This window comes from Pteropus vampyrus, unplaced genomic scaffold (assembly GCF_000151845.1).
Source record: "Pteropus vampyrus isolate Shadow unplaced genomic scaffold, Pvam_2.0 Scaffold72, whole genome shotgun sequence".
Classification (NCBI taxonomy): domain Eukaryota; kingdom Metazoa; phylum Chordata; class Mammalia; order Chiroptera; family Pteropodidae; genus Pteropus; species Pteropus vampyrus.
Window position 1 is genome coordinate 1,718,883 of NW_011888853.1, and position 14,686 is coordinate 1,733,568.

At 56.4% G+C, this 14,686-nt stretch overlaps 1 protein-coding gene across 1 annotated transcript in view; it reads right to left on the minus strand.

Moving 5' to 3' along the window:
• The window catches only part of HID1 (HID1 domain containing), a 17,480-nt gene extending 5,782 nt beyond the window's left edge, over positions 1–11,698 (minus strand). Inside the window, exons 1-12 of the mRNA XM_023531615.1 lie at positions 11,517–11,698; positions 6,291–6,440; positions 5,592–5,762; positions 4,919–5,032; positions 4,243–4,349; positions 3,868–3,984; positions 2,054–2,276; positions 1,798–1,854; positions 983–1,123; positions 770–860; positions 409–560; positions 195–314 (exon numbers count right to left, since the gene is read on the minus strand). Coding sequence (XP_023387383.1) covers positions 195–314; positions 409–560; positions 770–860; positions 983–1,123; positions 1,798–1,854; positions 2,054–2,276; positions 3,868–3,984; positions 4,243–4,349; positions 4,919–5,032; positions 5,592–5,762; positions 6,291–6,440; positions 11,517–11,582 — 1,509 coding nt within the window. The 5' untranslated portion in view covers positions 11,583–11,698. The remainder of the gene's footprint in view (positions 1–194; positions 315–408; positions 561–769; positions 861–982; positions 1,124–1,797; positions 1,855–2,053; positions 2,277–3,867; positions 3,985–4,242; positions 4,350–4,918; positions 5,033–5,591; positions 5,763–6,290; positions 6,441–11,516) is intronic.
• Positions 11,699–14,686: the final 2,988 nt, after the last annotated feature.

Below are 14,686 nucleotides of genomic sequence, written 5' to 3' on the forward strand. Positions count from 1 at the left end.
AGATGATGGTATTTAGGATATAGCTAATTAAGTAAAATATGTTACAAAATTACTGTTACTTGTTTCATTTTTGTATTTGTTTTGTTTAATGTGGCTACTAGAAAATTGAGTAGCACATAGGTGGCTGCCCTTATCAGACCTGACGGGTTTGAACCAGGGAGCAGGCGGCCGGTCAACCTGTGACCTAGCGCCACCTGGTGGTGAGTACGGGGAAGGCGGGCTCTGGGCCCCTTACCGTTGACCACGATGGTGAGCAGGCAATCGAAGAGGGGCTGCAGCCGCTGGTGCCCGCTGGTGATGATCTTGTGGAATACCTTGCGGAGAGGCAGAGGGGCAGCCATGGGGTCCCCTCCACCTCCAGACTCAGCCAAGAGGACATCACCTCCATGCTCCCAGATGCCCCCTTACCACGATGAGCAGGTCCGCGTGGGTACCCGTGAAGACGGGGACATCCATGGGCACCCGCACTGAGTAGGGCTTGTTCAGCCGCACCCCGAAGTTCCGCTCCCCGCTCAGAAGCAGCAGGATGAAGACGCCAATGTGCATCAGGCCCACCCGAGCTGCGGCAGGTGGCACAGGAGGGTTACTACGCCAGGTGGGGAGAGGAGGCAGGGCGCCCAGGGCAGGGACCCATATGGAGGGCGGGACTGGAAAAAGCCCTTCCTGAGAGTCAGGGCACCAGGCCCGAGCTCCTGGGAGGCGGGACCTGCCCCTCTTCAAGGAACGCCCCCATCGATGCCCCCATCTGATGCCCCGCCCCCAGCCTTACACTGGTCTGCTCGGGCATCATTGAGGAAGTAGAGGATGGGGACGAGGATGTCCAGCACGTCGCTGCTCTTCAGCACAAAGAAGAGGAATTTCTGGGGGGCGAGGGGGAAGGAACAGGTAGGAGGGATCAGAAGAAGGGCCAGCTCTGCCCACTTTCTCCCCTTCCTGGGAGTACCCCCCATCCCCGGGCTACCCAGAGTGGCTGCCCGCCCACCTTGTTGAAGTCACAGAGCTTCCAGAAGAGGACCAGCAGCTCCTGGTGGAACTGGATCTTCTTAGTGGAGTTAGGCAGGTAGGTCTGGAGCAGGGGGTTGGAAAGCAGCCGGGCGATGCCTTTGAGGATGAACTGGAAGTCCTGTGGGGAGAGCGGGTGCCTGTCCGGTCCAGCTCCCTGCAGCTCCCGGATCTGGGGCCTAATGCCCCACAAATGCCTCCTCACTGACCCCACCCTGAAAGCCCGAGGGGCCCAGATTCCAACATCATCAATAGCTGTCTTGGGGTGAGCGCCTCAGGGAGGTGCGTCCAGGGCTGGTCTGGAGGGGCCCTTCCCCTCCGCCGAGAGGGGTCACTCACTGAGCACCTGACACGCACTGGGCTGTGCTCTGTTAATCCCCACGGCAAGGCAGGGGAGCAGCTACTGTTCCCATTTTATGGCTGCAGAGGTTAGAGCTTTGGGAATCACAAGGTTACAAGACACATGAACTTGGGTGTCCTTGACCTTTAAGTCCATTGTCATTCCCCTCTCCCGACCTTTGAGAAACTGGACATCAGAGCCTCTTCCTCCTGGAAGCCTCCCCAGTTATCACCCAGTTGAGGCCATCAGCCCTTTTCCATATCTCAAAACCCTCAGTCTTACTGTCACTAATTTGCCTTCGGTGGCTCACGTCCATGGGGACTATGGTTCCTGTATGTAGGGGTCAGGACTCCTGCAGCCCTGTCTCATGTGCCTCCCCCTCCCCGCTGCAAGGCAGTAACCACTGTGCGCTGGGCAGAGAGGACCCACCAGAGTGAGAGCAGGGCTCGACTCACCTCCTCGCGATGGATGCGGGACAGGTAGTTCACAAACAGGTTCTCGGGCCCTGGAGGCTGCCAAGGGTGGAGCTGGGGTGAGCGGGCGCCCCACCCTCTGCCCCTGCCCCAGGCCCAGGTGGCAGCGGCAGTGGCACCGCCTTGACCTCAGAGAGCCCCAGACTCACCTCCAGGTGCCCACTGGGTACCCAGCACCCAGCTCTGCTAGAGGGGGTGCCACCCACCCAGAGCCTGGCAGGGCCCCTCCTGTCCTTACATCAGCGTCATCCATGGCAGTGCCCGTTGTGGTGCCATCCACGGTGGGGCTGGCGCTGGTCGTGTGGTCATGGTCCAAGGTGACGATGAGCACCTGGACAGCCTCCTCCACCAGGGGTTCCCGGTAGTCGGAGAAGAGCAGGTGGTTGTAGGGGATCCCGTAGCCCACAGGGTCATAGGCACACACGGTGTTGAGGAGGGAGGTGAAGAGAGGCAGGGCGTGTCTGCGGCGGGAAAGGGGTGGCAAGGCTGCAGAGACGCCACCGGGCTGGCCCCCCGTCCCCCCTCGCCGCGGGGGACCGTCAGCCGAGCTGCCCCTCCATTCAGCACACGTTTCAGAGCCAGCCCTCGGCTGGGGACCAGGGGGGCAGAACCAGGAGCCTGTGCCTTCCTGAGTAGAGGGACCCCTCCTTGTCCTTGCCTGCATCCGGGACCTGCGCCAGGCTGGGCCGAGGGCGGGAGGAATTCATTGCCAAGAGTCGGATGGCTAGTCAGGAGGGGCTCTTTGTAGGAGACCGTGTCCATACCACTTGGATTCTCCGCACCAGGGGCTGGAGCCCGTTCTTCTTTGATTATTTTTTCAAAGAGGTTTACAGCAAAATTGAGGAAGGGACTGTACAACCTACGGGCTTGGACGAATGTATAATGACACGCCCTCCAGATTTCTGAGGGGCAGCTACGCTCCCTAAAAATTTCAGGGAAGGGGCTGGAGGCCCACAGAGAGGCAAGCTGCCCCTCATGGGGGCAGAGCACACGCTCGGTCACCCAGTTCCCTGGCCACAGAATGACTCCATTCTGAGATTCGTAAAATGTCAGAGTTCAAGCTCCTCATCTTACAGATGAGGAAACTGAGACCCAGAGAGGTTAGGTGAGTGACAAGGTGTGGCCATTTGCCTGATAAGGCTGCTGAGAAAGAAAACTCTGGCCAGCTTTTGACTGTGGCTGGTGGAAGGAGTCACTGGGTTCCTTCCTCTTCTGTAAAAAAAAAAAAAAAAAGTTTGGGCTGAAGGCCAGAAAACCCGAAAGCTGAGGCCGGCCATGTGGGTGGGCCTCAGGGTCTGGAAGTAAGAGGGTGAACCAGGACGCTGAGAGGCACTAACTCTTGTGCTGCCAGCACAGCCCGGGCACAGCTGGAGCGCGTGTACCTGCTCCAAATACTCAATCCCACCACATGACACCTCCTTGTACCCATATGAGCTCCCACAGCCCATGAGCGCCCCTATTCAGGCCGGAGTTCCCCATCCTTCATTATGTCCCCTCCCCACCCACTGTCCAAACTGCACTGCCCAGTACAAGCCACATGTAACTCCTGAGAGCTTAAAAAGCGGCTAGTCTGAATTGAAATGTGCTGTAAGTGTAAACTACACCCTGGTTTTGAAAACTAAGCATGAAGAGGGAATGTGAAACAGCTCCATAATTTTATATGTTCATTACATGTTAAATGCTAATATTTCAGATATATCAGGTTATACTGAACATATTAAAATTAACTTCACCTGTCTCATTTTTACTTTTTTAATGTCGCTACTAGAAATGTTTAAATTGCCCATGTGTGGTTCGCATTATACTTCTACTAGATGGAGGATCCAGGCACAAGTCACCCAGGGCCCCGCACTGGGACATTGGACAGCGCTGGCATAAGGCGTGACTGTTAAGTTACAAGTCATCACCACCAGGGGGCAGCACCCCCCATCAAATAAAGCCGGTAGGACGGGAGAGTCGCCTCAGCTCTAAGCTGCCTGGAACAAGGAGGAAGACAATGGAAAGCAAGGCCAGGGCGGGGGGCGGGGGGCGAGAGGGTGGGGGGGCCCTCACCTGTTCTCCGTGGAACAAAAGAACTGCACCCATGGGTTGGTGCTGCCACTGTCCGGAGATGGGGGCAGGTACATGGCCTCGGAGAAGCATGTCAGCAACAGCTTCAGCAGCTCCATCCTTGGGGAGAGGGTTTAATGGAGGGGCTTCAGTACCTGAGGACCCCAATTTAGGGGGGAGGGGTGCAGGCCCATCCTGCCCAGCCCCAGCTCAAGTTCATGAAAAGAAATGACCTCACTTTATCCCTGTGAGGCGGAAGTTGGGTCGGGAGTGGGCAGGGTCTCCTTGCAAGCCCCATGCGTGGTTCCCTCTCTGAGCTGCGCAGGGGCGGGTCTGGGGTCCAGCTACGCCACGGGCTCCGGGCCCGGGAAAGCTCACCGGTTCATGTCGTGGATGTAGTTGGGCTGGGGGGAGTGAGCGAAGCCCACGCCAGCCTCCCAGATGTATTCACAGCTATCTAGGGAGTGGACGTCCTCTGCTGAGTCCTGGGGACAGGGTCAGGGAGAGATCAGGCTGGGGTGGCCAGCCAAGTCCCCCGACATCCCTGGGGGCAGAGTCCCTCATATTACCCAAAAGACAGACACTCAAAATGCCCCAGGTGCTAATGCACAACAGAAGAAATAAATGTTCTCAACCCCTTGAAACTCATTTCTTCGGTCTGGTTCTTTTACTTGTTCAGTCCAGTTTGAGACAGGGAGAGAGAGATAGGGGGTAGGGAGGGGAACAGAATTGGGTGCGTGGACGTGGGGGCAGAGGACACTCAAGGTCGAGTCCATGGGCCCAGGGGAAGTGAAAGAGCCAGGCCTCCTGCGTCCAAGCCCTACCCCACCCACCACCCAGGCAAAGACAATGGGAGCCTGTGCCCAGCCTCCCGGATGCAGGGGGCAGGGCCAGGCACCAGCTGGCTCCTCTCCAGCTGTGCCAGCCACCACCCCTCCCTGGGACCACGCGTGCCAGGCAGCCCAGTTCTTTTAGAGCAGCCCCTGCCCCTACAGCATCCTGTCCAAAGACCAGAGCCCTCCCCAGCCCAGGGGTGGGGGTTGGGCGCCCTCACCACAGAGCTCCTCCGGTGGCTCTGGACAGTGAAATCGGGGCAGAAGAGCAAGTCGGCGACGGCCAGGAGCAGGGACTCGGCCAGGGGCCGAGCGTTCTCATCATCATCCTCCCCCTGCTCGGGACACAGCACCCAGGGGCCACCTCAGTGGTAGCAGGACAAGGACAGGTAGTCCCAGGACTTGGGGGTGGGAGGACATGGTCTGGGCCCAGGCAGGCCCTGTGGGCAGCGATGAAGTAGCAGGAGAAGGCAAAGGAAGTGGACTCCCAATCACCCCAAACCTCCCAAGGCAGAAGAGGACACAGTGGGGAGCCAGCCTGGGAGCAGCGAGGAAACCTCCCACTGACTGGGAGGGGACAGGCCATGTCCCCTAACCTCTGGAGCCTCAGCCCCTTGCCAGGTGCCTAGAGACAAACTCAGGGAGGGGGTGGGTGGGAGAGGGAAAGAGAGGGCCCAGCAGCCCTACCCCCATCTCTGCCCGGCTGTAGGGGAAGAGACCCCTGGGGGACAGGAACCCAGGCCCTGGAGGAGGAGCTGACCCCACTCCCCCCAACTCCGGCACTTCTCAAACCCCGGGAGAGGTTTGAGGGAATGTGGCCCACTCCGAACCTGGTTCTCTCTGTCACCGTCACACCGCCTCCCAACCAGCCCCAGCCCGGCCGAGCCCACAGACCCCTCCTCGTCCTGCCCCGGGCACTGTGGACCAGAAGAAGCCCCTCCAGTCAGGGTCTTCAAAGATGTAGGGCAGCACTCGGGTGAGAAGCCGGCTGCAGTTCAGGACGATCTGCTTCTCCTTCTCTGAATGGCAGCTGCTCTCGGCTCCCTGCACCAGCTTCTCAACAGCCTGTGGGCAGAAGGGCATGCCAGAAGGGAGGGGAGTGGGGCCCTGAGAGCTGAGGTCAGGATGGGCACCCCAGGCTTCAGAGGAGGAGAGGCAGCGGGTTCACAAGCAGAGGCAGGGCCACCCCTCCAGACCAGACAGGCTCAGCCAGCTCAGGTGGATGAAACATGGGCCAGAGAGCAGCCTCTCTGGAGATAAATGCCCTACCGCTCACTGGCTGAGACCTTGCTAAGTGACCACCTATCTGAGCCTCCGTTTCGTCACTTATACAATGGTGACACCTACAGGACCAACCGCACTGGGTAAGTGAGCTAAAGGAGCTGACATGTGGCAAGTGCTCAACCAGATCTGGCCCTGGGGAACCCTCGGATGGCGGCTGCCGTGATCACAGCCCCAGAACTCGTGGGGAGAAGTGCGTGAAACCCAAGGACTGCCCACAGCTGGGTGGGCGGGATGTCCTGGGTGCCTGCCTTTTTGGACCATAGAGCTGGGCCAGCTTCAGCCTTCCCAAGAGGGTGGTCAACCCCTCACCTTGTAGCACAGAGTGGCCAGGTTGGAGGGTGACTCCTCCCGCACAGCCCGGATCTCTGCCGCTGGCACCAGTGCAAAGACATCCTGCACCGAGGTGGCTGTGTCTGCCCAGAACTGGTCCCAAAAGGCGTCATCGGTGGCTTCCACGGGCTGTGGGGGAACCCAGGGTTCAGAGCTGCACAGTCCCTTGCCAATGGACTCACAGTTTGCCCAAACCATAGCCAAGGAAGCCCCTGAAAGGAACACCACTGCCCCTCTACTCCATCCCTGCTGGTGCCCAGGAGCCATCCCATGTGGGGGACATCCTTCAGCCACCACGAGCCCCAGTCGGCACAGACAGGCTGGGAACATGTGGGGCACGGATGATGAGGGGTCAGCTGGGCATTGGGTTCAGCAGCCAAAGCCCAACCCATGCCCTGAGGTAAGTCACCATCCTCCTCTGGCCAGGCCTTTCCACCTGGGGACCTCCCCAGGTCACATCGCTAGGACAAGTACCCAGGGACCAGACCAGGTTGTGCCCCTCCCTCTCAAAAGAAGACAAGAGGCATGGACTCACTTTCATTCACCCAAGCTGCCCACCTCGGCCCCAGTCCCCACCCTTCCCCGCCACATCCAACAGATATCAAATCTGAAAGAGTCGACCCAGGGCTCTCTGACTGCACCTGCTCCCCAGGTGCAAACCAGCCTTGCAGTTCAGGCAGCTCTTGCCAAGGCTGCACCTCCATATTTACCTCCTCAGTCCAGTCTCCACGCTGTCCCCAGCCCGCACTCGAAGCACAGCGCCAAAGACATAGGTCCCTCAACAAAGACCTTTAGGGCCCCCCTCTGCCTGCGGGATTGAGTCCAGACCTCAGCCAGTCAGCCAAGAGCTTATACCTAAACACGCCTACATGCATACACACGGGCACACACACGGGCACAACCACGGGCACAACCACGGGCACACACGCTTGCATTTACTATCGCTACAACACAGCCCTGACATACCTGCTCCTCGCCTTGGCTCACTGTCCCCTCTTCCCAGCCTGCCCACCCCGCCTAAGACACTCCACAGTCTCATCAGCCTTATTGAGGCGATACACTTTAAACACACTTATGCCTTTTGAATCATGTAGGCAGCCAATGAGAATCATAAACTCTACTTCCGGAAACCTTTCTTCAGGAAAGGATAGAAGACGTGTACGTGTAAGGATGTTTCCTGAAGTGTTATCACTGACAACGGTGAAAAGTTGGAATCGACCTAAATAACCAACGATCGGGGAATGCTTAAAATTTTAAGGCCCTTTTATACGACGGAATGTTACGCGGCCGTCAGAATCACGTTTTCAAAGAATACTGAAGAATGGAAAATGCTCACAGTGCCATGGTATGCGAAAAAGACAAGCTCTAAAACCACGAGATGCTCACGATTTTGTGTTAAATGATATAGTAAGAAAAGCCCAGAAGAACATGACAGGATGTGCACAGCAGTGATCTCTCTGGGTGGTTTTTATGTTTTTCTGTAAGTGCAGTATTTACTACTTTTTCCTTTTGAATGTCCCAAAAGGTGTCATCGGTGGCTTCCACGGGCTGTGGGGGACCCTGTTGAGAGGCCAGGGTGCCCAGGCGCTCTTACGCTTCTGAAAAGCACTTCCTGCAAGAGATCTTCCAGTTGCTCTAATCGACCTAGCCTTTCCCTTCTCCGAAAGGGCTGCTAAAGGACCCCACGACCACCACAGATCCATACGTAATATGCATGGCTCTTGTCATCAGAAAATACACCTCCTGTTAAAAAACAATTCTGTCCTCTGAAGCCACTTCTTGCAGGAAGTCTCCTAGTGCTCCAGACCGAGAGGCTTGCTCCCATCTTGAAACCCTGCTCCCCAGGGCCACGGACACTTCATAGTCCCTTCCTCCCCGGGCCTCAGTGCCCTGGCCTCGAGGCCCCCTCAGTCCCTGACCTCGCAACTGAGGCATATGGCATCTCCTCAGCCAATACAGCCCAAGGCTGTAATTAGTCCTAGAGACCCCCTCAGCCCAGTTACCAGGCAGGGCTGAGGGACGGTGGGGCTGTCCAAACTCAGGGCTGGGGCCACAAGGCTCACCAAGGTCCAGGTGCAACCTGGCCCACTCCCCAAGCAACGCCCCTCTCCAAGGGCAGTGTGTTGCCCTGGCCCTCTGGACAGGCCTGGCACCAGGGCCAGCTCAGACCCAGAACTGGTGGAGCGAGTTAGCTCAGGGAGAGGGACAAAGGCCAAAGGAGGGGCCCTGGACTGGGTTTGCTGGCCCTCAAGCTCTCAGCCAGGATAACCCTCTGACACTCACTGGGGTCCAGGGGTGCCACACCCCAGTGTGGGTGTCAGGGTGGGGAAGGACATCCCGGGAAACGTGCAGAGTCCCCCACAGTCTGGGAGCACCTCTGGGCAGGTCCCATCTCTACACTTTCCCCACCTCCCAGGAAGTCACTGCCCCCTGAAAGGGGCAGAAATTCCTCTAAGCGCCAAGTGGACCTGACCTCTGACCTAGTTCATCAGGCAAGGGTCCTCAGGGTAGTCCAGCTGGAAAGCAGAGGAGTTGGCCTTGAACTTCAAGAGTGGAGACTTTCACCTCCCCTTTCCCCAAATGGGCCTCCTCTCCTGGTCCCAATATGGCTTGGACACTTCGATTTGGTGACCATTACCTGACCATACCAATATCTGATGTTACAGATATTGATGAGGGTCACTAGGGCCCCTTAGACTTCTGAGGGGAGAGACATGGCTTTGCTCCTGCCTCAGTTACCCCCCGCCCCCACCCCCAGGCTCCACTCAACCCAAGGAAGCTCTAGAATCTAGCCAGTTTCTTTGAAAAGAGTATTTTTGCTGGAATGGGGCACACCCCTGCGGCCAGGGGCACAGGGCCTGAGCCATGCTGGTGGGAAACCAGATTTATTCCTACCTTGCTCTGCCAGGGCCTGTTTGGGCCAGACCCCTCGCTGGTCTAGGGGACAAGCTGCATCTTTTGAACCTCCCTTGCGGGGAGGAGGGAAGGACCAGCAGAGCTCCAGCCTGCTAAGGGTGACCTGTTCCGGAGGATAGTGTCACCATGGCATTCACATGCACATACATGTACACACATGTAAACGTGGACCCGCCAGGTCTCATCTGGCCAATGACAGAGAACCTCCAAACAGGCAGGACCTAAAAGAGGGTCCCAGATCCAGGAATGTCCCCACTCCAGGGCCCCACCCACCCGGGAAAGGCTCAGGAAACACAGCCAAAGCTGCTGGCGCTCAGGACAGGGTCAGGCCTAGCCCAGGGCAGGAAAAAAACAGGATGCAGCACAGGAGGCAGGAAGGCCAAGCAGAGGCAGCTCAGGCCACAGGCAAGGTGCTGGGTCGGCTTGTCCGGTGCCCAGAGCAAAATTCTGTGTTCACGGCACAGCCTCTGAGGGCCTGGAACCAGAGGACGCCCTCTGGACAACTGGCCTGAATCTCCTTGGGGACACCAAGTGGCAAGGTCTGAAATGATCATCTGGAATCTGGTCCTCACTCTCGAGCTACCCAAGCCAGGTCACTACACAGGGCCTGAAGCTTTAGCCCCTGAGGGTCTCTCCCTCCAGATGGCCCAGGTCCCCTCCCACCTGCAGGGCCCCAGTGCTCCCCGGAGGGAGACCCAGGCTGGTCTCTGGCTCTGGACTTGTCCCAAGACAACGCTCTGTCCTCAGTCAGTTCCATCATTGTATTTTGAGGAAGGGGGGCTGGAGCAGGTAGGAATCTAGTCCATCCAGATCCTTTGGGACCTGGCTGAGCCAGTCCTGCTGGCCCAGCAAAGGACCCTGGCAGTTGAGCCAACAGCCCATAGTTCATTTCTCCAACAAGGTGTTTCCCTCTACAGGTAGGTAAACAAGGGAGCCTCCCTCCCTCCTCTCCCTGTGGCCCCACTTTGAGGGGCTGGCCCACCTGCCATCCACAGACCTAGAAGACTCAACCCATGCCAGAAATAAACAAGAGCCTTGGGGGAAGTGGCAAGAAGTAAGGTCTAGTTTCTATCAAACTCCAGCGGCCATGGGCATTTGCAGGCACCTGATTTTTCTCGCGTGGGAACGAAAAAGGGTGGGACCAAAGGTCTGGCCTCTGGAGCTGTGAGCGGCTGGCTGTGGAGAAACGGCTCCCTCGGGCCCACTTTAACCGCCAAGAGCAGGAGAGAGCCCCAGGGAGGAGCAGCATGGGAGTGGGGGTGGGGGTGGGGGTGGGGGTAAGAGGAAAGTCCCAGATAGCAGCAGGTCCTGACTCCCTTGAAAGTGGGGGATCTTGGGAGTCAGGGCTGGCATTTCTGTGGCCAGAATGGCCCGGTTCAAAGCCGAGGAGACAAAGAATGGGCAAGGAAGCAGCCTTGCTAGGGCTATGCCCTGTTTGTCGGGGGCAAGGAGGTGGACTCTGTGCCACCTGTGGACCACTTGGGGGAGTGTGCAAGCATGGGCTAGGCTGCAAGACACTCCCAGGCCCCACACCAGCAGGGCGAGGGCAATCTGGAGGTTTCTCAGCCCCCACCCAGGGAACAGAGGGTACCTGCAAACACAGCCATCCCCGCCGCTGGACCTCAGAGGAGAAGCCCCCTGCAGCAGCGGTCCCAGCTGGGAAATTGGACTCCATGGGCCCGGAGACAGGTCCCCTTGCCAGGCTGAGCGCTGCTCGCTACTCCGTGCATGTCCCCAGGCAGACCTGGGCCTTCCCAGCCGTGGGTAAGGACCTGGGCCCAGCGAGGCCTCTGCCTCCGCTCACCAGCTGTTTCCCCGACCCGGGCGGGCGCCGGCCCCGCTTTGTTTGCTTTGAGTCAGCCAGGTCTGTGCGTCCCGGACCCGCGGGCATCGAGGGGCAGGGAGGGGATCAGGGAGGTGGATGGGTGGGTGGAGGCGGGGAGAGGCTCAAGATGCAAAGCTGGAGGAGCGGAGGGGGTTGGGAGGAGAGACAGGGGGCGGACAGCGGCGACGCCGGCTCGAAAGTAGGCACACGTCAGCCTAAGGTGGCAGCAGCGGCTGCAGGGAGAAAGATGCTCCCGGCAAAGGAGGCTGGAGATGGGGGGATTAGGGGACTGAGCCCTGGGATACAGGCCAAGGTGTTCGGCTCCGGCCCTGGCCTCAGTGTCACCCTCCAGGCCAGCCGGTACCCCCATCTCAGGGTAAGCCAAGTTCGCACAGCCGCCCCGGTCCTGCCCAGCCCCCAGCCCGGCAGGTGGGTCTCCGGAGAGGCCGGGGCCCCGGGCGCACCTGCGTCTTGGTGGTGAGCTGGATCACCGCCTTTCGGAAATTCAGCTTGGAGTCGGCCGACCCCATATCGTTGGAGCCCGTTCCGGCCCCGACTCCCGCCCCGGCCACGGCTCGGGATCCAGCTCCAGCTCCGCGGCCCCCGCTGCTCTCGCAGGAGCTGAGCGGCGAGCCCCGCCCACCGGCCAGGCGTCGGTCCCGCCCCTTCTTGGCTCCGCCCTGCGTGGCTCCGCCCCCCAACACCTGCCGCTCTGAGCTTGGTCCTCTCCTGACGCGCGGAGTCAGTCTTTCCGACCGAAAGCAGACCTAAAGTAACCGCACGCCCTTCTCCACCCGAGCCGATGCCTCCGCGCCCTTCCTTCTGCGTCCGAGCGTTGTCCCGCTCCATCTCTCCATTCTCACCCAGCCCCAAGGCCCACAACCCTCCCGGCCTCCCGGCCCCGCCCCCATCCTCACCATTAGTCCCCACGCCATCACGGAGAAAGGGCCCACACTTTCTCAGCCAGCCCCCGCCCTTGAGTTTCTTCTCCGTCCACCCCTGTCCTCCCCATTTTCTTTTCTGAGCATCTGCTCCCCTTTTTGTGATCTGTCAAACCCACATATCCAGACAGCCCCAGGCTCAGCCGTCCGTTCTGTGGAAGGGAGACTCACTCAGTGCCCCAGATCCAGGAAAGCTGCTCGCGGGCCTGATCAGAGCAGGACGTCCTTCCTCGTCCCACAACTCCTTTCTCGCCACTCGCCCTCCCTGAAAATCCTTTTAGGTTCATCCATTTCAACAAATGTCGAAGGGCTGGTACTTAGCAACACTATCAGGGACCCGGGCATAGGAGCTGAAGTCACAGGTCCTGCCTTTTATGAGCAATTAGCTAGGGAAAGAATCAAGGAAAGAATCAGCTATGGTTCAGCTTAGTAAGCGTTGATAGAGATAAATTAATAATAATAATTAATGATAATAATAAATAAAAAAAAATAAAAAATAATAATGTGACAACAATATCTCTAACAACAAAAATCTACCTCTAAGGTAAGTATTACCCATATTTTTACACTTGGGGAAACAGAGACTCAAAGCATCTAAGTTACTTTCCCAAAGTCACACAACAAGTAAGGAACAAAGCTAAAAAAGCAAATCCAAGTGTGGCCCTAAAAGAGGCTACACTTTTTCCACAATATCATCTTGCATGCTATGTCCGGAAGCTTCTGGAAATTGTAGCTGCTTCAAAAGGAGGAATTCCGCAGGTGAAAAATGAGGGACGTGCCATCCAGGCCGCAAAAGGGTGGCACGAAGGCAGCATAGAACAGGAGTGGAGGTGGGAGGAGGGGGAAAGAGTGTCACCATGTCACCAAATGAGCAGACTGGACAGAATAGCTCTGTCCTTGCTCCAGAGGTGTATTTTCCCTGCCCTAGATGAAATCCTGGGCAGCCTCCATGGCTTTTCTAATTACTCTGAGTTAACAAATAAATGGTACCTTTATTTGGCATTTTTAAAATGCCCCAGTCCAGCTCAGAGTGACAGTAAAACTCCGAATCTTAGACATTAGAGAGATGCGAATTGAAACCACGGTATGATCATCATTACATACCTACTAGAACAGGTTAAAAAAAAATCCGACATACTAAAACTGGCAAGGATAGGGAGCTTTTATATTTTCTTAGGAAGTTAAAAATACAATTACTATATGACTCAGTAATCCATCCGTGGTATTTACCCAGGAGAAGTGAAGACATACATCCACACAAAAAGTCTGTGTAATGCTTATAACAATTTCATTCATAATCACCTCAAACTGGAAATAACCCAAATGTCCATCATCTGGTGAATATACAGATTGTGGCTCCTCCACACACAGAGACTAGTACTCAGCAAAAAAAAGGAATGAGCTACTGATTCATGCAGGAATAACGTGAATTATCTCAAAAGCATAGTGCCAGACACAAAAGGCAACTGTATTATATCATTTATACGTCATTCTGGAAAAGGCATAACTTTGGGACAGATCCGTGGTTGCCATGGACCAGAAGCAGGATAAGGGGGTTGACTACCAAAGGATAGGAGGAAGTTTGGGAGATGATGAAAACATTCTGTGTTCGATTGTGGTGGTGGTTCCATGACTGTATATGTTCATCAAAGTTCATATAACCACCTACAAGGGGTGAATTTTACTGTACATAAATTATACCTCTATAAACCTGACTTTAAAAGAACAAAAACTCAGAGCAGATGCTAACTGTCCATTCTAAGGAAGTAATTGTGAGCCCGTTGGTCTTGCCATCACTCAGAGCCATTTCCGTGGTTTGCAGCCAGGGACTTCAAATGCCACTGAAATATTACTGATCACCCATGGACCTCGCTCTTCACATCAGTTTTCATGGGAGAGATTTACATGAGTCCATTTAACCTTATCCAACCTCAGGTGGTCTCCCATTCATTGGACAACCTGCTCCTCAGAAAATCTTTTTTTTTCAGAATATCTTAATTTGATGACTCCCTAGTAGGTTCTTAGCTATGGTTTCCCATGTGAAAAACAACATGTCCTCCTTTTATGCCCAGTATAAACAAAGAGTCGCTGGTCTGTGGATCTCGCTGCCATCCATGGAGAGCTTTTTTTTATGAATTCAACCATCAATCATGCAGCAAACATTGACTCAGCACCTACTAAGTGCCAGATACTTTGCAAGGTGCCAAAGCCTGAGCTACAAAGGCAAGTTCCCACTAGAGAGAGAAGACACACAGGACAACAATACAGGCAATAGAGAGTTATAGGGCCGAGATTGGGAGTCTGTCCAGAGCCCTGGTGGGAACTGGTGAGGGAAGACTCAATAGAGTTGAGAAGGCACGGCTGAGGTTTGGAGGATGACGGAGAGTATCAGTTCAGGTCCCAACAGACAGAACACTCAGAGGACTAAGCAAAGAGAGTTTGATCGAGAGGTGATTTACAGGGAGACAGAAACCAGCAAGGGCTGCAAAGCACTCTGGGGCTAAAAGCAACGGGGAGCCTCCGCCATCCTTAAGCTTGAAGGGGCGAGGGGAGGAAAGGTTGCCAGAACCCAGAGGAAGAGAGCCCAGCTGTAGGAACAGGCTGACAGGAGCGGTGGCCTCCCAGGGTCTGGAAGGGAGGGCGCTGTTGAATAGATACCCCAGCCTCACACTTCTCCTGCCCCACCCCATTTC